The sequence below is a fragment of the Danio aesculapii genome, chromosome 5, assembly GCF_903798145.1.
Source record: "Danio aesculapii chromosome 5, fDanAes4.1, whole genome shotgun sequence".
NCBI lineage: Eukaryota > Metazoa > Chordata > Actinopteri > Cypriniformes > Danionidae > Danio > Danio aesculapii.
The window spans coordinates 67,346,169-67,369,282 of NC_079439.1; the positions used below are offsets into that span (position 1 = coordinate 67,346,169).

Sequence of the window (23,114 nt, forward strand, 5' to 3'; positions counted from 1 at the left end):
ACGTTGTGATTTCGAGATTAGATCTTGCTTTTCCGAGTTTAGATCTTGCGATTCTGAGTTTAGACCTTGCAATTCCAAGATCAGATCTTGCAATTCTGAGTTTACATCTTGAGATTCTGAGTTTACATCTGGTGTGTGCAATGCAGTTAAAAGTTTAAGTCAACACTATACTAATTATTACAATACTTTTCCAATGTGAAAATTAATTCCAGGTTCGCATTGTGCTATTCTGACTGAACTGTATTTCTCTCAGGAATTCAAATCCTGGTTCAGCCGCAGTCAGTTTCTGTCATCGCCGGACACAACCTTCGCCTCAGCTGTTATGCTGTCGGTGCTTCACCTGTGCAGTTCCAGTGGTTTAAGAAAACTGAGGAGGTATGTAGACCAATAGCATTAAAGTTTTGCATCTTTAAATGAGTTTAGTTTATTTAATAAATGGTTTGATAAGTTTTGGTTTAATTCTTATTTTGTGAACACAATTCTTTTTAGTTTTTTTATATTTAGTTTCAGTTTTAGTTTAGTAATTCTAGTCTAACAGAGTTGACAGAGTCCAGTGTCAACCAAAGCAAAGTTTAATGTTTGCACAGCTTACATGAACTCTTGTGCAAAACACTTAGTAAAGAAAATAACACTGAATACAAAACCAAAAAGGTAACTTAAATGGATAAACGTACAAATTATGAAGAATTCAAACACACTTTTTAGTTGGTAAAGATGATGTATGTAGTAAAATGTGCTTCGTTTACATTATTGGGTAAATAAAGAAAAGTTAGAAGACATGTTTATACTGAAAAGATGTTTCTGTATGTAATAATCATGCACTTCACTGATGTGTTTGAAACTTCTATAAACAGCCGCAGCTCAGATTATTTTCCACAGAATGAGTGCTTATGAATTGTGAAAATGATTATTTAGTTTAGCTAATTTGTTTTTTTTTTTTTCAAATGGGTGGCTAAGTGGTTAGCACTGTCGACTCACAGCAAGAACCCCACTGGTTCAAGTCCCAGTTGGCATTTCTGTGGGGAGTTTGCATGTTTTTCCCGTGTTTCCTGTGAGTTTCTTCCGGGTGCTCCGCTTTCCCCCACAGTCCAATGACATGTACTGTAGGTGAAATGGGTAAACAAAATTGCCTGTAGTGTGTGATTGCGTGTGTGAAGAGTGTATGGGTGTTTACCAGTACTGGTTTATGGCTGGAAGGGCATCTGCTGCTAAAACATATGCCAGAATAGTCGTAGGAATGGTGGATGGGGAGAGGCAGCTCATTTGGATTTAAAGCTGACAAAAACAGCTACACTGTCCTCAGACACCAAAATGAGCATATTCTGGAGGCTACAATAAATGATCTGATGGGTATTTTGAGCTGAAACTTTACAGACACATTTTGGAAACACTAAAGGCTTATCTTAGACCTTGTAAAATGGGTAGAAGAGGTGCCCTTTAATTTGTGATCACTTGAGTAAATGGTAAATAATTTTCATTTTAGGGTGAACTTTCCCTTTAACTGCTTTAAATGAATACTACAACTAATGCAACCTTTCAGGTACGCAACAGTTCTTCCCCAGACCTTGTGTTCAGCCCAGTCCAGGTCAGAGATGCAGGGTTTTATATCTGTAGGGTAAACTGTGGAAGCACGTATGAGTTCAGTCAGTGGGTACAAGTAGACGTCCTTGATGTCCCACCAAGATATGGTAAGCAATCTAATTAACAGAGACAAATCTTATCATGGTTATCATTATCATGGTTTGTTGCTATATTGAAAATAGATGTTTTTTGTTCAGGTTTAGTGTCTCTGACATCGGAGGTCAGGCCGAGGGTGTTGATCCAGCCTCAACCTCAAAGGCTGCTGATTGGAGATTTACTGTATCTGGAGTGTGGAGCTGCTGGTAGACCGCTGCCGCAATATCAGTGGTACAGAAATGGAGTGCCAATCAAAAAAGCCAACAAGAGGAAGTTCACTGTACGAGAATAAATATATGCACAAATGTTCAGTTTATATACAAAATAATACACAGTGTGTCTGCTGGGTCTTAAAAAGTCTTAAAATATCTTAAATTACAAAAATCTAAATTTTAGGCCTTAAAAAAGTCTTAAATTCACTGAAATGTTGTGCTAAATAATTATAAACGGGTCTTAATTTTTCTATGTCCATGTAAAGTTACCCAATCGGGCCAAGATCCGTTCCATCACCAACTAAAAGAAATTCATTTGAAAAAAAACATTGAACATATTTTTTATTAATCAACTCTATTTAGCAATATGGTTTAATGATCTTTCATACAATAATATTTGTTAACTGTTCCATGTATTTATAGCTTCCAGGTAAGGACACTAGCCAGGACAGACTGCATACTTTAAGCTTGTTATAGTTTTTAAATCATGTCATTATTGTTTTAAAGAAACTGTCTGTTGAAAATAAAAATTTGCTTGTTTTAACACATTATTTTAAAAATGTAGCTGAGATGTAGCTGAATTTTTTTGATGAGGCAAGTAAAAATCTTTTCCATTGGCCCAACCGTTTAGCCCTGTATACAGTAAGTATGACATTTTATTCATAATGGTCTTAAAAAGAGCTTTAAAAAGTCTTAGATTTGACTTGATGAAACCTGCAGAAACCATGTACACAACACACGTTATAATACATAATACACATTCATTCATTCATTCATTTTCTTTTCGGCTTAGTCCCTTTATTAATCCGGGGTCGCCACAGCGAAATGAACCACCAACTTATCCAGCACATGTTTTACGCAGCGGATGCCATTTCAGCCGCAACCCATCCTTGGGAAACATCCATACACATTCACTCACACTCATACACTACGGACAATTTAGCCTACCCAATTCACCTGTACCACATGTCATTGGACTGTGGGGGAAACCAGAGCACTCGTAGGAAACCCACACAAATGCAGGTTGAACATGCAAACTCCACACAGAAACGCCAACTGACCAAGCCAAGGCTTGAACCAGCAACCTTCTTGCTGTGAGGTGACAGCACTACCTACTGCGTCACCCATAATACACATCTAATACATAATGCACAAATGTTGAACTTCATTTAAATTATGTTGTATATCTGACACAGTTTGGATGAAGTAAATTTAAAACGAGCCTAAACTGGGAAAAAAAATGTAGAAACAACAACACCTAAAAGAAAATGTATCCAGTAATCTTAATCATTAAAATTTTTTGGTCACACGTTATTTTCATGTACAATTATGTTATTAACAAACCATTAACTAAGGGTGCACTCACACTAGACTATCAGAACCATTTCCCGGTTCATTTGACAAGTGTGAGTGCTCCGAATCGGACCCATGTGCAGTTCAGTTGGCCGGCCATGGCACGATTCGGTTGGGCTTTGGCACAGTACGCTTGTAGTGTGAGTGCAAATCACGCCTGAGCGCAAAACTGAAGACACAACATGACTTTTAAGGGACTGTTTCATATGGATTTATCAATCATTCTTTCTGTTCAATGAACACGAACAGTCATAGTTTATTAACGATGCAAACCCCACACTGCACGTCAGCTGCACCTTCAGCAAACCTCATAATACGTGCAGCACGAAGACTTTTATGATAATTTAGGAGTGTCAAAAGTAGTAGATCTGTTCTGCAAAATAATTGACTGCATGTCACTGCATCCCAAACGACTCAAAATAATGCGAAACGATTTAACTAAAGCAATGCCCACTGTGCTGAATGAGAGCACTTAATGTTAAACTTAACAGTCGCATCATTGATAACTTAAGCGTGCTCTGGCTCGGAAGATAAGCAATATGAGTGCAGGCCATCGGGGAAGAGAGGAGTGGGGACTATCGCGCCTTAGCACGGTTCAAGGCAACTACCTAGTGTGAGTGCGCCCTAAGACTCTTAGCACAATAAACTGCTAGTAGTAGTGGTTGGGTTTAGGTATTGGGTAGAATTAGGGATGTAAAAATAAGATCATGCTTAAAAATAATCAGGTAATAAGCCAGTAGTAAATGGTGTGATTTGTTACTTGTATATACATTTTTACTTGTTATTGTTATGATTGTTACATTTATAGTGTATTTATTTTTATTATTATTATTATTTTAATTCAGGTCAAGAATGTGTTGCCAGAGCATCAGGGAAGATACCGCTGCGAGATCTGCTGCAATAATGAACGAACATGGAGCAGTGAAGTTGAGGTTGTTGTTATTGGTATGTATCAAGTGTTTGTTTTGTATTTATTGATGTATTCTCTAGTTTTGTAATCAAATTTTAATAGTAACAAAAGCGAGCTGTACAGTCAGTTAGCCTAATTATATAACTCACATTCGATCTATGATCCTGAAATCTCTAAAAGCATGTTGTGTCTTGTAATTTAGTCTGGCGTACTGCCTGATTTCTGAGACCATTTAAAGTAATGATAAACTATTCAGAGAAAGGGGTGTGTGTACCTCCGTATTTTTGGGGAAGTTCTTAATGACACTCGAGGTCAATCTTTTGCTGTGTGTGTATTTTTAAGATACCTTGACTGATTTAAGCCTGTCATGGATGAATAAATATAACACTAAAATTGGATAATTCAGATGATTCATTCAAAACTGCTGATGCATTTGGTAATGGATCAACATCTGGCATTTTAAATGGATTATTGAATCATTGGCTCTTTCGATTAACCCAAGAACAAATCACTGCTGAATCTTGCTCTGAGATTCACAAATGTGCTATCCTGACTAGCTGTTTTTATTGATGAAATTAAAGAAACAGACAATATTGTGTCTAAAATTGCATTGTCAAACAATTGTTTAATCAGTATCACATTTGCAACTGTGCATACATGCTGAAATTCAGGATAACAGCATTCTTGTGTGTTGTTACTTAACTATGTCATATCTTATACAAAATATATATTTTTTGCTTTCATATCTTGAACTATTTGGTCATCGTGTAATGATCAGCCTTACTGGTAGTGTTACAAAATTTTTAAATGAAGTCGGATTTTGTTTTGTGATATAAAGTGTTTAAACCGAAGGAGATGAAGTAACCATTAGTGTGAATAAATATGTGTATTACACAATGAACTTAAAACCATATCCTTAAAGGGATCGTTCACCCAAAAATGAAAATTTACTCACCATTTACTCCAGTGTTTCAAAAAAATTTAATATTTAGGTAATTTTTTGACGTGAGAAATTGAGTATGCCACAGTGTCCACAGTGAGAGAATAAACATTTTCTAATGTTTTGGCAGTACATCTGCTCTACATAATGTTGAATATGCAAGAGAGAATCTGATGATTTAAAAATAGTCTATTTATATAGTCTATTTATATGTCGTCAGAGGGAGAGAAGATGTGTTAAGCATAATTAATCATCACATAATTTCATTTTGAATTATGCATAGTTGTATTCTGATGTCATCACTGTCTTTTGCATTGAGGACCAGGACTATATGGTCTCTCCTCAAAACCATATGATCATCATCATCATATTGTTTAAACTTTAGATTTCATCAGAGTTGGTTCGGTTTTACATAGAGAATAATGTCTTTATTCTGGGATTAGCACTCTTAATAAATAGACTGGCGTAATGTAAATCGTATCGCAAAGCTTTTACTGGTGCACAGCCGATTTTTTTTTTTTATTGGGACGTGTGTATTTTTAAAGGCACAAATATTCATGCATTGCACTTGGAGGCAAATATTTCTAGATTTTATGAATTGCTTGACTTGCTGTAACAGACTTTCAGTCGCTTTAACTTAAGCCAAGCAGCCTCGCCTCACGAGTGAGAACCACTTACTTACAGCCAATCAAACAGTTTTATGTTCCGTTATGATTGGTCAGGGCTTTCAATGCCCTTATTTCATTTTTTCAACACAGAGCCTGCCTTACTTCTTTTATCAAATCACAAATCACTCATACAAAAGAAAAAAAGAAAAACGTATTGGTTTATTGCTGTCTTTTTTGTTGGGTGGGCAAGACAGATGTTCCTATGCCTGGAGCCGACCCTGTTTTCAAACCTTCTGAAGTTTCTTTATTCTGTTGAACACTAAAGAAGACCTGTAATCATTGACTTCCAAAACATCTACTATTGAAGTCAATGGCTACAGGTTTACAACATTTTTTAAAATATCTTATTTTGTGTTTAACAAAATAAAGAAACTTAAACAGATTTGGAACAAGTGAAGGGTAAGTAAATTAAGTAAAAAAGAGGCTCATTCAAAACATAGGCACATTCTGAAAACGTAGTCCTATGTACATTTCTGGAGATCACAAATTATGTAGCCAGAAGTACGTATGGCTACATTTCATCTTTAAAACAAACGCTACAGGGCGGTATGATGCTATTCCTTTTCGCGCTTACAAGCTGACCGATTACCTCCATATGGACGGCTTTCCCGCTGTTATCAGGTTGTCCGGTGGCTCGTCGTGTACGTCGGCCGACTTGAATCGCAGAGTTGACCACGACGACTTGGTTGAAGTCCGGTGAAGAACAGTTCCAGATAGCGGGTAAGACAAAAACAGAAGCCAGTTATTAAAATAAACAAATAAATAACAGGATGAGAATGTGGCAAAATCTGAAAACATGGCTTTTGTTTTTCTGAATAGCATTCTAAAACTGTCGGTTGGGTTTAGGGAAGGGTGTGATTGGGTCAATCGGTGCTTTTGAAAATACTATTGATTGGGTTTAGAGAAGGTCAGTCGACAGCGGCCTCTGGTGGATTTATACGAGAACAGCAGGCGCGAATGGCACTAGTGAGAGAAATCTCAAAAGTGTACACAGTGACCTCTTGTGGATTCGCATAAACAAAAACTGCAACAAAAAAAAACGTAGCTTCTGAGACGTATTTTGTGATCTCCAGAAATGTATATAGCGATATGTTTTCAGAATGGGTTGGAACTATCCCTTTAAGATGTAAAAACGATGCCAGATTGGTGATTGTTACAAAAATATTATCACAGATCGTAATTAAACATCACACATTGGTAACTCTGAGGTAAGAGTTTTTGTTAAAGAGGAATGAACTGTTATATTTTCAAAAGTTTAAACTCTTTTTGTTCTTTCTTTCTTTATTCATTTTGTTGTCCAACCCTTTATTCCTCCTCAAGCAAATCCTTGCCTTTCTCAAATGAAAGAGGCACGAATATTTCCCCAAATATCAGGAGCAATGGAGTGCTCTGAAGGTATTACCCAAGAAGTAGCGTCACCTCTCTAATATCTGTGGGCTTTTGGAAATCAAATCCTTTGGTGGACTCTGGATCTGTTGCATGTATTACTAAATCAAAACACCAAATTAGCGCATACTATAAAATCAGAGATTCCAGATTCAAAACAAGCTTAAATCATAGTCAATCGCATTTATTATTATTATTATTATTATTATTACAATAAATAATCTGGGTTCCCACAGGTCATGCAATTTCTGGAATATCATAAAAAGTTCTGTTATAGACTTTGAAAGTCAGGGAATTTTATATGTTATTTGTCAAAAGTCATAAAAAATGATTTCTATTTGTTAGTTTTGTTTTGAAAAATAGCAAAAATAATTTTCCCACTTTTGTCTATTATTAGCTGGCAATCAAATGCAGTGCCCAGGCAGTTTTACCTGTTAAAATACTGCATGTTGCAATATTTTGTCTGCTTTGTGCTCAACCAAAAAATTCTAGTTCTTGTTGCTCAAAATGACTAATTTCTGCACTGACATTTCTCAGAATTATGTCAATATTTCTGGCATTTCTTATGTTGTGTTGCTGTAGAAAAATACACTCAAATGTACATTTTATCTTTTTGTTTTGACTTCAAGAACCATATTATATATATATATATATATATATATATATATATATATATATATATATATATATATATATATATATATATATATATATATATATATGTATATGTGTGTGTGTATATATATATATATATATATATATATATATGTGTGTATATATATACTCTATATTTCAAATAAAGGGAACACTAAGAGAAATAATGTGTTGTTTGAGAATGTGTTTAGCTCTTAACTATATAAAGCCTACTACATCATATTTAAAACACACAAGGCTCATTGTAAAAATGTGCCCAGGGCTACATTTTTGAGAACCGAGAAATATGTGCTTGGTACTGCTTTTTGTGTGTAAAACGAAAGCTATGGGGTACCACTGACTGCTTACCTTCATAAAAAAACAGCTGTTCAAGTGTGATTGGTTTGCTCGGTAGCTCACCACATACACTCGATCGAGGTTTAAGTCTGAAAACGAAACCCAAAAAAGGATGAGATTGTGGTAGATCTCGATGACTTTCTCTTCTAGTTTGCTTTTGAAAACACTATCGGTTTAGGGAAGGCGGTGTGTGGCTCAGTTGATAGCAAGCTGATATATTATGCACGACAACAAGCCGACAGTATTCTCTGTGGCTTTTGCACGAGAAGGACATTGAGATCAGCAGAAGGGTACACAGCGGCATCTGGTGGATTTACAAGAAATGGCACCTATGAGAAAACGTACCACCAGTAATGTATTTGATATTGCCAAAAATCTGCACTGAGGCCTCTAGTGGATTTGTGAAAACAGCTGCAAGTAGATGTAGCCCAGGGTATGGATTTCTCTGTTCTCAAAAATGTATCTTTGGGCACATATTTCTAATGAGCCTAGGTTGCATATTTGATACGTGACTGTACATGACCAAAATTGACAAAACTGTTAAAATCTCTTAAATGGTAGCATTAGAAAATTCATGTTCAAATTTCAAAATATAGCCATCGACAGAACAAGTCTTGTACATTTTGTAAATATGAATTCTTATTGATTATAGACGATGAAAATTCAGATTTTTAGTCAGGGAATGTCAGGAAAAATTCAGGGAGTTTGACATTTGGCTTGGAGTGGGAACCCTGAATAATGTGAATGCATTACTGTAATCAGGATTAGTTTAGTGAAAATCACAGCATGTCACAGCTGAGCTTGTATTGAACATGGAAAACCATTCAAAATAATTGCACTTGGTTTCTCTTTCTAGTTGAGGTGGTGGAAAAACCTTTTTATAGATCTGATGGCTTTGATTATGCAGATCTGCATGACGCTCCGACTTGTAATGCAGTTTGAGAACATACTAAATGTTTGGTGTGGGTTAATTGTGGTAGGATGGGGTTAGCTATAATGCATCACATAAAATTCTTTGGTCTCTAAAATGGTTTCTGCTTCCTCACCTGTAAAATAGATCCTCTTTACATTTTTTTTCCACTGTGCTTTCAAGTACAAATAATTTAAACACCTAATATGTTTTTCTTTTATAGATGATTTTTTGTCCATCAATAAGGGTAAGCTTTTGTGTTCCCATCATGTTGAGTTTTGAAGGTTTCTTGCTTTTACTGAACCAGTGACTGATTGACTGTTTTCCCTCCGTCAGATTACAGTTTTGAGAAACCTTATGGTGAGTTGACAAATACTGTATATTCTATTATTTAACATAACTGAACTAAAATCAAGAACTACAAATGACTGGAATGTCCCCGCTGTATATACAAAACAAACCATCGTTATACAATGACTTGCCTAATTAACCTAATTACCCTAGTTAAGCCTTTAAATTGTACTCTAAGCTAAATACTAGTATCTTGAAAACCATCTAGTCAAATATAATGTACTGTCATCATGACAAAGATAAAAAAAAAATGAAATTATTTTTTAAAACTATTCATATGCTGTTTAGAAATGTGTTGAAATAATTTTCTTTCCACTAACACTCCTATTGTGTTCACCTCCCATCCCTCACTTAAGTGTTCCCGGCCAAAATCGACTAATCTCTTTCAACTGGTCTTAAAGGGCACCTATGGTAAAAAATCTACTTTTCAAGCTGTTTGGACAGACATATGTGCATGAATGGTGTATAGACCGTCATATTGGGGTGATATAAGCACACCCAGTGTTTCAATTTAACAACATAAAAAATGGTGGACCAATTGGAGCTGTTTTCAAACCGACCGCAACTTTACGTAGGAGTGCGGTCCCCCCGCCCACCAATACTGATTGACAGGCGCGTCATCATATCCTCAGTTTGTTAATTCACGTCCGCCATTTTCAGCGTGAGTTAAAGTGATATCACTAAAGGAACACCCCAGCTGTATTTTTAGATGCAGGGCTTATTGGGCAACACAAGAGCAATATTCTCCACATTATCGCTCTAATCGGAATTATTGGTTGTATCTTTAGGTAGGTTTGCAAACATGTGTACTTCTCATTGAGTCTACCTTATACTTCAGCCATTTGCATTTCTCGCGATCCCAGAAGCTCCCTGTGATCTTAACTAGCATGCGTTTTAGAATTCTAAACATAGGTTTCTATCAGGGTACACAAGTCGACGGCTGGGCGCCGCGGACCACTGCAGAAACCTATGTTTAGAATTCAAAAATGCGTGCCGCGACGATTCGGGACACTTCATGTTTCTGCCGCGCTACAGAGAGTGTCTGGTGTGCCGTGTCGTGGCTTCGAGCGGCGCATCCGGTGCCTCAAAGTTAATTCAGTGGGAGTGGTTATTAGTTTCTGTGTACAAGCTCGGCACTTACATTTACATTTACATTTAGTGATTTAGCAGACGCTTTTATCCAAAGCGACTTACAAATGAGTACAAGGAAGCAATTTACACAACTATAAGAGCAGCAGTGAACAAGTGCTATAGACAAGTTTCAGGTGTGTAAAGTCTAAGAAGCTGAGCATTAGTAAAATTTTTTTTGTGTGTGTGAGAGAGAGTACAGTTAGTGGTATAGCCAGAGAGGCAGTTAAGATTAGGAAGGAAAGTGGAGACTTGAAAATAACACACAGTTGACTGTAAAACTATACAAAGACACAAATGATTTTGTACTCTCTGCTTGGTCTGTGTCCGAGTCGTACATGTACGACTGAATGGTGATCCTCTCTCTCCTTCTCCGTCTGCCTGTCAGACTCTGTAGCAAACGCAGAGCGGGTGAGCTCATGGCCCCGCCCCCTTGTTACGTTGGCGGGAAGCCGAAACTAATTTACATGTGAAGCAACACACCCATAAATCAGCGAACTGTGGACACGCCCCCAACATGACACTTTTTAACACATTATAATAAAAAAATCTGATTTGTGTTTTAAACTGAACCTAAACTGGCACACTCAGAAGAACCATAATATTAATATTAAATCATAAAAAAAGAGGTAAACTATGTGCCCTTTAAAGGGCCATGAAACCTCCTCTTTCGGTTCAAGTCTACCTCAGAATTTTTTCAAAAAATGCTCTGAGATGGGCGTGAAGCGCTGTGAGCAGAGGGAGGAGCAAAGGAAAAAAAGGGGAGCGAACAACTGTTGTCAGTTGGCTCACAAAATTAGACACAAACCGTGAGGAGACCCATGATTTTATAGTTTACAAAGTTAAAATGCAAAGAAATAAACAGCAATTTAATGCCCTGCTACGATTGTTATTCATAATTTCATATGTGTTTCTCTCTTCAGCTACAGACAAAGTGGCTCTTCTGATTGGAAACCTCACATACCGAAACCACCCACAGCTGAAAGCACCCATGGTAGACGTGTACGATCTCACCAATCTGCTGCGACAGCTGAACTTTAAAGTGGTCTCTCTGCTGGATCTGACAGAGTCCGAGATGAGGAACGCCGTGGAGGAGTTTCTGTCCCTGCTTCATAAAGGAGTGTATGGTACTGCGGCTTCTCCGACACACTAAATAAATCAATACATACTGAATTAATTCATTTTCCTTCGTCTTAGTCCCTTTATTTATCAGGGGTCACTACAGCGACTACTTATCCAGCATATGTTTTACACAGCGGATGCCCTTCCAGCTGCAACCTAGTACTAGGAAACACCCATTCACACACACTCATACACGACAGCCAATTTAGTAGATCTAATTCACCTTTGTCTTTGGACTGTGGGGGAAACCGGAGCACTCAAAAGAAACCCACGCCAACACGGGGAGAACATGCAAACTCCACACAGAAATGCCAACAGACCCAGCCGGGACTCTAACTAGCGACCTTCTTGCTGTGAAGCGACAGTGCTAACCACTGAGCCACCGTGTGGCCCCATGTATTATTATTACTTTTAGAAGTAACTTTCCCCAACAATGACAGTAGTATGTTGTTTAGGTGAACTTTTAACCTTTTGACATTTACTCCTTTCTGTAGGTTTGTTGTATTACGCTGGACATGGTTATGAGAACTTTGGGAACAGCTTCATGGTGCCCGTCGATGCCCCGAATCCTTACCGTTCGGGCAACTGTCTCTGTGTTCAGAGCATCCTGAAACTCATGCAGGAGAAGGAGACCGGCCTCAATGTCTTCCTGCTGGACATGTGCAGGAAAAGGTGAATGTTTTGTGCGATGAATTTGCAAGAACATTGATTATTTGGATTTTAACAGTTTAATTATATGGTTTCAGAAACGTACACGATGACGCCATGCCAAACGTCATGCTCAAAGTCACAGCCAATATCGTGTTTGGATATGCTACGTGAGTTATCATCCAGAAATACCATCTTTTTTTCTATTTACTGACATGTTATTTTGAAGGTAAATCAGCAGACCTCAAGAGCTTGCTAATCGAAATGAGATAATAATAATTGTATGTGTAGTTTGAAATTGACACTCACAGCTCTAATGTGAATAGCAGAATCTCTCAATTTGCACCAAGGCCGCACAATACATCGTTTCAGCATCGATATCACAATGTGATCATTCGCTATAGTCACATCGCGAGTGTATGAAATGTTGAGTCATTAAAATTCATTTCAATCATTTTGCATGTGTTTTTTGAGGCCTGTGACTGTAAGGCATTCATTTATTCATTTTCTATTTGGCTTAGTCCCTTTATTAATCTGGGGTCGCCACAGCAGAATGAACCGCCAACTTATCCAGCACGTTTTTACGCAGTGGATGCCCTTCCAGCTGCAACCCATCTCTGGGAAACATCCATACACACTCATACACTACGGACAATTTAGCCTTCCCAATTCACCTGTACCGCATGTCTTTGGACTGTGGGGGAAACCTGAGCACCCTGAGAAAACCCACGCGAACGCAGGAAGAACATGCAAACTCCACACAGAAACGCCAACTGACCAAGCCGAGGCTCGAACCAGCGACCTTCTTGCTGTGAGGCGAAAGCACTACCTACTGCGCCACTGCATCGCCCTAAAGGCATTCAGGCTTAAGAAATTGTACCATTTGTAACTTTGACAAATTAAAAAACGATTAATTTTATTGAATTGTTTATAAAACGACTATAACATTTGATTATTCAATTACTGTATACCAGAATACAGTTAAACTCCTTGGAAAATAATAAACGGCTTATAGCATGAAGCTAATTTGCAGCTCTCGTCGCTGGTTAGGCTTTACATAGTAAAATAAATAAAAATTATGAAAATACAACAAACATGCATATACAGAGCCACAGACGTAAAATGTAAGTCAATCTGCATACTGCAAATATCATTCATAACTAGAAGATGACAGACACAAATGTGCACGACAAATTTACCTGAGCACTTTTTTGCAGTTTTGATATATAACCACAAGTGGGCGCTCAAAACCCTTCAGATTTGGCAGTACAAGCTCAAATCCTCGCGCTATGACATTTCGCTACAGGATGCCTGACCAATGAACAAGCAGCCAAAGTGACTTGAATGCAAAGATTAATTTGAACTTTTATTTTATTATTATTCTTATTTTGTGAAGCTGCCAAGATGCCGAGGCGTTTGAATTGAGCTCAAGTGGATTCACCAATGGAGTCTTCATCAAATTCCTGAAGGAGCGCCTCCTGGAGGATGAGAAGATAACGGTTCTGCTAGACAGAGTCGCTGAAGGTGAGCTAACCCCAGGGCATGTTGAGGTTAAATGAAGCATGTCAGATTTTATTGGTTGAAAAGTGCAGGTCCATTAATCTCAAACAAATGATTAACTGATCTGAAAAGAGCACAACTGCTAGTTTCAGTACTCCCTTACAGTGCAAAATCTCCTTATACTGTCACAAGTTACAGTCTTATTTAAGCATGTCACGATATCAGATTTTATTATACGATATGTTGCACCAAAATTCATAATAAATTATATTATTGTCATTTTAAGACCATTTTAAGCCCCTCATTATGTAATGCCAGAATTATAAATATTAGGGAGGCGCGGTGGTGCAGTGGGTAGCAGTGGGTCTCGTTGTCGCCTCACAGCAAGAAGGACACTGGTTCGAGCCTTAGCTGGGTCATTTATGTGTGGAGTTTACATTTTCTCCCCGTGTTAGCGCGAGTTTCCTCTGGGTGCTTTGGTTTCTCCCACAAGTCCAAAGACATGCGCTATAGGTGAATTAAAAGCTGAATTGTCTGTAGTGTGTGAGAGTGTATGGGTGTTTTACACTCTTCCAAGGAACACATCATATTTAATATTCAATCATTCATTTTCTTTTCGGCTTAGTCCCTTTATTAATCAGGCGTCAATTTATCCAGCATATGTTTTACGCAACGGATGCCCTTCCAGCTGCAACCCATCACTGGGAAACACCCATACACTCTCACACACTACAGACAATTCAGCTTTTAATTCACCTATAGCGCATGTCTTTGGACTTGTGGGGGAAACCAAAGCACCCAGAGGAAACTCGCGCTAACACAGGGAGAAAATGCAAACTCCACACATAAATGACCCAGCTGAGGCTCGAACCAGTGACCTTCTTGCTGTGAGGCGACAACGAGATCCACTGCTACCCACTGCACCACCGCGCCGCCCTAATATTTATAATAATTATAGTAATTATAACACTTTAATAATTAGCCATTGGAATCAGACTGTGAAATCATATATCCTAAACCAACAAATAAATAAATAATATTAATAAATGTTAACAAAATAAGGTAACGAGAACTAGAAAAGTTTCATGTGTAAAGAAGTCATTTTAGATGTCACACTGAGGCTGGCGTATGACGTAGATCTGTTTTCAATTGTTAGGCGCCTACTTGAAAATTATCTTGATTTTGCTCTAAAAATAAGATTAATTTTCTTACCCAATTGGCAGATTATTTCGCTTATTTTTAAGAAAAACTGACTTAATTTAGGCTTATTATTTCTGAAAACAAGTTGATATTTTTGCTTGTCGAACAGTGTTTCCCAACCCTGTTCCTAGAGGCACACCAACCGTACATATTTTGGATGTCTCCATTATCTGACCCATTCATTTCAGGTTTTGGAGTCTCTTCTGATGTTATGATAAGATGATTCAGGTGTGTTTGATTTGGGAGAGGTTGAAAATGTGGACTGTTGGTGTGCCTTCAGGAACAGGGTTGGAAAACACTGGTCTAGAAAATGCTACTTGGTTTATTTTTTTAATATTTGGACTAGAAACGAGACAAAAACTGTAAGCAAGAAACTCCCCTTTTCATAGAGCTTGTACTTGGCTCATTTTAGGAAAGAATATGTAATTACAGTACTTAAATTAAGAGAAATTTTCCTGTTTACTATATCTAGATATTTTCACACAATATTAGAAAAGCATACGTTTAAAAAAGCTATTAACAAGCTAGTTATAATATTATTAGACTAAATATACTGCTTGTAATTAGAAATTAAAATACTTAATTTAAGACATTTTTTTCTTTGCTTAAGCTTGGGTGTGTTTTCTTATTTCAAGAAACCTTAACAAGTATGATTATCTTACTGTACTGCAGGCCCAGCGCTACGGGGGAAAAAGGGAGCATTGCCCCCTCAGAAAGAATTTGTGCCCCCTCAGTTATGACATCCTGGCACCGGGCCTGATCTACTAGCAGACAATTTGAATTGTTTTAAGTCTATATCTAAATTTATATCATCATTTATTTCTCATATTTACATGGGTTTTGTTTTTGCAGTGTACAAACACTGGCCATTTTAATAGGCACAACTTGATAGTACTGGGTTATACTACTTGATTGCAGACATTTAATCAATTTCTGCAAATATTCCTCAGAGATGTTGGTCTATATTGACATGAAGCATCATGCAGTTGCTGCAGATTCATTGGCTGAACATCCAGCAATTCAACAAGAAGAGGCAATACACACAAGAAGTGCTAGTTGTACAAATGAATTGTTAGTGCTCAGAGAATTTAGTGCTAGAGGAAGGAGGGGAGTGTTTTTTATAGCGAGAGAAGGGTGTTTCTACAGGTGGTTTGTCAAGCCCACTCATCTGTGTGAGGCACACTCAGAATTGCATTGTGTTTTGAGGTCATCGTGTGGTGTGGTGGGGGGCAGAAGGTCTTCTAGAGTCTTGAAATCTGCACCAAACCCCATATAAACACATCTTTCAGAGTGCATAGATTATATTTTATATTATATTTATGAAAAGACAGGCCTGCTATAATAAACACAGTGTCCAGCAAGAGTGGGTAATTCTGAATATCAAATATAATAACATATAAGCTGTTTATGTGTATATATTGCTTACCTGTGCTTGCTTTGTGTTTCCTAAATCAAATTACTGATTGTTTGCAGATATGGGTCAGTTTGACCCCACTAAGGGTAAGCAGGCTCTGGAGATCCGCAGCAGTCTGTCTGAGAGACGGTCCCTCACTGATCCCATCTGCCTCGGGGGATATTCAGATGCAACCGAGGCACACAATCCACTGTGGTCCAAAGCACACGGTATTTATTGTTAGCTGATTCAAAATACTATACCGATATTTTTATTAAAGAGATGCTTTGTGGAGCTGATATGTACAGTTGAAGTCAAAATTATTCACCCTCCTGTGAATTTCTATTTCTTTTTCATATATTTCCTAAATGATGTTTAACAGAGCAATGAATTGTTCACAGTATTTGCTATAATATTTTTTCTTCTGGAGAAAGTCTTATTTGTTTTATTTTGGCTAGAATAAAAGCAGTTTTTCATTTTTTAAAAAACATTTTAAGGTCAATATTATTAGCCCCCTTAAGCAATATTTTTATTCGATCGTCTACAGAACAAACCATCGTAATGCATTGAATTGCCTAATTACCCTAGTTAGGCCTTTAAACACACTTTAAGCTGAATACTAGTATCTTCACAAATATCTAGTAAAATATTATGTACTGTCATCATGGCTGAACAAGGCTATTTTAGTGTGCCAATTGCTAAAATTTGTCATTTTTGGGTGAAATAACGCTTTGAACAACTTATTTAAATGATTCAAGATCATATAATGAAAAATAACTCATAATAAAATAATATTAATCCCTAAGCTATTCTATTTTTATCCCCCAAAAAATTATAAGTTATTCATAATCTATTTAAAAAAGACTACTTTATTGTGTCGATTGCTAAAATTAGTCCTTTATCAGTGAAATAATCTTTTAAACAACATATCTAAATGACACAAAGGCATATTTTTGTTCAGATAGGTTACGAATATAAAATAATTGTAAAAATTACAGTTCTTTTTTAATTACTCATGCAGTTTTAATCCCCTGAGACCTTTGTTAATCTTCAGAACACAAATGAAGGTATTTTAGATGAAATCAGAGAGCTCTCTGACCCATAGACAGAAACAGCCCTGAGACGTTCAAAGTCCAGAAATGGAAACAATATTCTGAATACATTTCAAAGATGAACGAAGGTCTCAGGGGATTGAAACAGCATCAGGGTGAGTAATTGATTTTGTTTTGGGGTGAACTAACCCTTTAAACGACACACAGTATTTCAATGACACAAAACTATATTATTTTTGTTGATGAAAATAGAATTTAGTTTAGACAAAATGTGTTAAATGTAACAGAATTTGACATTTGTAATATCACATTTGTAATATTATGATTATTATTAGGAGTTAATTTTGTTTATTTTAAGCTAAACCACATTTTTTACAACACATTTTTCATGTATTTTTTAAAATTAAGCTCCTTTTTTTCAAGAGTGCAATTTAATTTGTCACATTATGTTAGGATGCATCTATTTCATTGTTATTAAAATTTCCTTGGGAAAACCTTAATCAAGCAAACATGATCTCATCTTATATTATATTAAATTATATTATATTAACATGGATGATAGTTGTTAAAATAGCTGTAAAATAATACCACAGCTCAAACTGTATTCTGCATCTCTGCTCTATCCCAGAACTGCCAGAGAGTAAAATTCTGGATTTTGAGTGCGGAGTTCGAATAAAAATGGATTTCGCTGCCGAGTTTTCCAACGTTCTGGTCATCTACACCAGCATTGTGAAGAAGCCGGAGGAGATGCAGTCGTGTCAGGCACACATAACTGACCTTCCTTTGGTTAGTGCTCTTGTTTATTTTGACGTAAATAGTCTGCCATGTCTCATCAGTTTTTCATGTACACAGGTTTGGGATCTGAAAGATGTTTGGTCGCACTTTAAACAGTCTGTATACTGTACATAATATAAAATAAGTATTGAACACGTCATCATTTTTCAGAAAACATATTTCTAAAGGTGCTGTTGACTTGAAATTGTCACCGGATGTTGGTAACAACCAAGGAAATCTATAGTTGCAAAGAAAACAAAACTATTTAGTTTACAAATGAAGTTATGTGTAATAAAATGAAATGACAAAGGGAAAAAGTATTGAACACATGAAGAAAGGAAGGTGTAGGAAGGCAGTGAAAGCCCATATAGCACATGAAATCTCTCAGTAGTTCTTCAGCAACCCTCTGTCCTTCATCAGTGTAAATGAATATTTACTGCTTAAGTCCAACAGCTACATTAGCAGGAGGATGAGGATGAAACCAAGGTGGACATTTCAGCAAGACAAGGAAACTCTCAAATGCTTTCAGTGAAAGAAAATCAAGCTGTAGAATGGCCCAGCCAATCACCTGACTTGAATCCAATAGAAAATACAAATAAAAGATCAGATTAGATAGAGGAGACTTATAGAACCATCAAGATTTTTACACTGTTGAAGTCTGTGAAAAACTCACACCTGAGCAATGCATTTGACTTCATTCTCCATATGAGAGGCGTCTTTAAGCTGCCATCACCAAAAAAAAAACATTTCTATAAATTGTTAAAAACATTTCAGTAGTTCAGTACTTTCTCCTTGTGTCATTTCATCGTTATTACACATACAATTTTTTTAGTTTTATTTTTATATTTGTATTGTTTGGGCTTTTACCAAAATCTTACAGTAACAGGGTAATAACTAGGTACTAGCCCTAAATCTAACTACAATATTTTCTTATATTCCCTTCTTCACTGTACCCTGTAAAAAAAAAAGTATTCATTAACTTTACTTAAAAAAAAAGTGAGTACAACTGTTGCCTTAAAATTAAGTAACTATGTGTGTAATAATAAAAAAAATTAAGACAAGTCAACTAAACAATTCCAAGTTACAATGGGTTTACTCAACTTTTTAAAGTAAGGTAACTTAACCACGTTTTAGAGTGTAATTGAATGTAAATTGTGAAACCAATTTCTGTAAGAAACACTTTTTTTCCATTGGAACACATTTTTATCCATGAGCATGTTAAGCAAATCAAAACTTACTACTTTATACATTTATAATTACAGGTAACATTCATTTCATTACTTTCTATTCATCCAAAAATCCTGAAAAAAACAACAAATTCAAATTTAAACTACTTATCTCAAATAAACTGAAACAACACAATTTTTGAGGAGTTTTTTTTGGACAACTTAATTGTTTTGTGTTCAATCCACCTACAGTGCATCCGGAAAGTAATCAAAGTGCTTCACTTTTTCCAAAATTTTTTATGGTACAGGCTTTTTTCAAAATGGATTAAATTTATTTATTTCCTTAAATTTCTACACACAATACCCCATAATGACAATGTGAAAAAAAGAGTTTTTTGAAATTGTTGCAAATTTATTAAAAATAAAAAAGCTGAAGAATCTCATGTACAGAAGTATTCACAGCCTTTGCCGTGAAGCTGTAAATTGAACTCAGCTACATTCTGTTTCCACTGATCATTCTTGAGATGTTTCAGCAGCTTCATTGGAGTTCACCTGTGGTAAATTCAGTTGATTGGACATGATTTGAAAAGGCATACACCTGTCTATATAAGTTCCCAAGGTTGACAGTGCATGTCAAAGCACAAACCAAGCATGAAGACAAAGGAATTGTCTGTAGACCTCTGAGACAAGATTGTCTCGAGGCACAAAGCTGGGGAAAGTTACGGAAAAATTATTGCTGCTCTGAAAGTTCCAACGAGCACAGTGGCCTCCATCATCCGTAAGTGGAAGATTTTTGGAAGCACCAGGACTCTTCCTAGAGCTGGCCGGCCATCTAAGCTGAGTGATCGAAGGAGAAGGGCCTTAGACAGGGAGGTGATCAATAACCCGATGGTCACTCTGTCTGAGCTCTAGGGTTCTTCTGTGGATAAAGGAGAACCTTACAGAAGGACAACAATCTGTGCAATCATCTGTGCCAGATGAAAAACACTCCCCGTCTGGAATTTGCCAAAAGGCATCTGAAGGACTTTCAGACCATAAGAAACCAAATTCTCTGCTCTGATGAGACTAAAATTAAACTCTTTGAAGTGAATGCCAGGTGTTACGTTTGGAGAAAACCAGGCACCACTCATCACCAGGCTAATACCATCCCTAAAGTGAAGCATGGTGGTGGCAGCATCATGCTGTGGGGATGTTTTTCAGCAGCAGGAACTGGAAGAGGATAGAGGGAAAGATTAATGCAGCAACGTACAGAGACATCCTGAATGAAACCTGATTCAGAGTGCTCTTGACCTCAAACTGGGATGACGGTTCATCTTCCAGCAGGACAATGACCCAAAGCACACCACCAAAACATCAATGGAGTGGCTACACAACAACTCAGTGAATGTCCTTGAGTGGCCCAGCCAGAGCCCAGACCTAAATCCTATTGAACATCTCTGGAGAGATCTGAAAATGGCTGTACATCATCACTTTTCGTCCAACCTGATAGAGCTTGAGAGGTACTGCAAAGAGGAATGGGCAAATTCTTAAATACAGGTGTGCCAAGCTTGTGGCATCATATTCAAAAAGACTTGAGGCTGTAATTGTTGCCAAAGGTGCATCAACAAAGTATTGAGCAAAGGCTGTGAATACTTCTGTACATGTGATTTTTCAGGTTTTCACATCGTCATTATGGGGTTTTGTGTGTAGAATTTTGAGGAAATAAATTAATTTAATCCATTTTGGAATAAGGCTGTAACAAAAAAACGTGGAAAAAGTGAAGCGATATAAATACTTTCCGGATGCTCTGTAAATTTGTTCAACTTCATCATCAAATCAGATATCTGTAGCATAATCTTAATTGTGCTAATAGTATTCTTTGCATTATTCCTTAATGTCTTTATTAAAAAGTGTTTCTTATCATGTGTTTATAATAAACCATGGGATTTGAAGGACCTTGATGTGGACCCGAAGCTGATGAATAAGGAAACTCTGGAGGAAACAGGAAGCTTCTTATTGTCAGGAAGTCTCCCTCAGCACTGCCTCTACACCAGACTGAGCTCCCTGCAGAAACTCAAGGTTCATCTTCATCAACACGTGCTGATTCACAAATACAGGGGTCACACTCTAAACCAAATGCCAAATTCCCTGACTTTCACTGTCTAAAAAGCAGAATTTTCATGACCTATCATAAACAGACACACAGGCAGCACTGTCAGCAGACCCTCCACAAAATCTTTTAGTTTGCGCAAATTTTCCATTAATTTCAGACAGTTTTTTTCATTATGTTCATGACTGTTTTTCCTCATTGACTTCCATTATAACAACATTTTTGATTGCAAAGCCATGACACGAAATAATCTTGATTGCTGGGAAGAGCAGTATAACTTTGAAGTTCTTTTTATCATCAATTGGCGCCATTAACAGCAAAAAGGTTTCAGACTTTTCGACTGGAATTCTATGGAGTAAAACAACAAATAATAGTGTGTGAGCATAAATACACTTTTCATACACTTTACGTTGACCATGTTCTAAAAGCTAAGCTGCTTATTTTTTTATTATCTCAAACATATCAAGGTAATGTAGGTGCGCAAAGGTTTCTCTTACACTTGGGCTGTTTGCACCAGACGAAACAGAAATTTAAATACAGCCATTCAGTAACACAGAATAGTGCACTCACTCATTGAAATGGTAAAGTTTAAAATCCAATCAATACATATTAAACCTCTTTAACATTATTAAATGTACATGCCAAATCACTGGCATGTGTTGGTTTGCACTGAGTCACAGTTCTAGGGCTCTATTTTAATGATCTAGGCACAAAGTCTAAAGCACAGAATCCACTTTTGCTATTTTAAGGACAGAAAATACGGTCTGCGGCACATGGTCTAACAGGCTTGAGCTTATTCTCTAAATGAGTTATGGGTTTGTTTTGAGCATAACATGTATTAAACCCATCATGCATCTCATCTCCCATTCCCTTTGAGAGTCAAATACGCCACGGCGGACTTTGTAAGTGGAAAAACTGAACACTTCACTAGCGAGAAAACAGTTAAACAGACCATCTGCAGCGCGAGGATAAAGAATGAGCCGCCTCCTTCTCCTGCTTTCTGTTTCTCTTTACACACTTTACTTTTCTCTTTAAATGAATAAATGAACAATAATAACGAAGTGTGGTCAGAAAACTGAGTTATATCCAAACACACTTCCTGTTCTTATGCCCCATATGCTGATGCAGACATATCCACAAACCAGACAGGTGGACAAATCTAAACTTGTTTTTATTAAAACAATATGCATATAATTAATAATACTAATAATAATTATAACATTAAAAAAGCCCCCCGAGGTGAAGGCACGGAGGCAGTGTTTTTTTTTTTTTTTATGTTGAAAATAATAATTTTGTAGCATTTTAATCCTTATATATTTTTCATATGTAAAGATATTTGTGTATTGCTGTACATCCTGTGTGCATTAAGCAATGTGTAAGCATTTGGACCTGCATAGGCACATAACTAACGCGCTCTGCGCTGGACTTTAGATCAGCTTTTACTTGGTCAATGGTGCGGTCTATTTCAGTTCCTCAAAATATCAACCTGCCAACAATTCACCTTAACACACCTCCATTATAGACCAGCACACCCATGAGCCCACAAAGTGGTGCAAATGGATTTGCTAATTAAGCAACGTGGTGCAAAACGTGAAAATTAGGGTTGAGCTGGTCTGTAAATAGCAACAAAATGCACCAAACATGT

At 36.9% G+C, this 23,114-nt stretch overlaps 1 protein-coding gene across 3 annotated transcripts in view; it reads left to right on the top strand.

Annotated features, from left to right (window-relative positions):
- The window catches only part of malt1 (MALT paracaspase 1), a 34,790-nt gene that overhangs the window by 6,283 nt on the left and 5,393 nt on the right, over positions 1–23,114 (top strand). Inside the window, exons 4-17 of one of the 3 annotated variants that reach the window (XM_056458759.1) lie at positions 254–375; positions 1,541–1,688; positions 1,779–1,957; positions 4,088–4,187; positions 7,081–7,155; positions 9,270–9,293; positions 9,383–9,406; positions 11,449–11,652; positions 12,142–12,319; positions 12,394–12,465; positions 13,692–13,819; positions 16,469–16,618; positions 18,069–18,226; positions 21,313–21,438. In XM_056458759.1, coding sequence (XP_056314734.1) covers positions 254–375; positions 1,541–1,688; positions 1,779–1,957; positions 4,088–4,187; positions 7,081–7,155; positions 9,270–9,293; positions 9,383–9,406; positions 11,449–11,652; positions 12,142–12,319; positions 12,394–12,465; positions 13,692–13,819; positions 16,469–16,618; positions 18,069–18,226; positions 21,313–21,438 — 1,688 coding nt within the window. The remainder of the gene's footprint in view (positions 1–253; positions 376–1,540; positions 1,689–1,778; positions 1,958–4,087; positions 4,188–7,080; positions 7,156–9,269; positions 9,294–9,382; positions 9,407–11,448; positions 11,653–12,141; positions 12,320–12,393; positions 12,466–13,691; positions 13,820–16,468; positions 16,619–18,068; positions 18,227–21,312; positions 21,439–23,114) is intronic. The other 2 variants (XM_056458760.1, XM_056458761.1) reach the window with 2 other exon arrangements.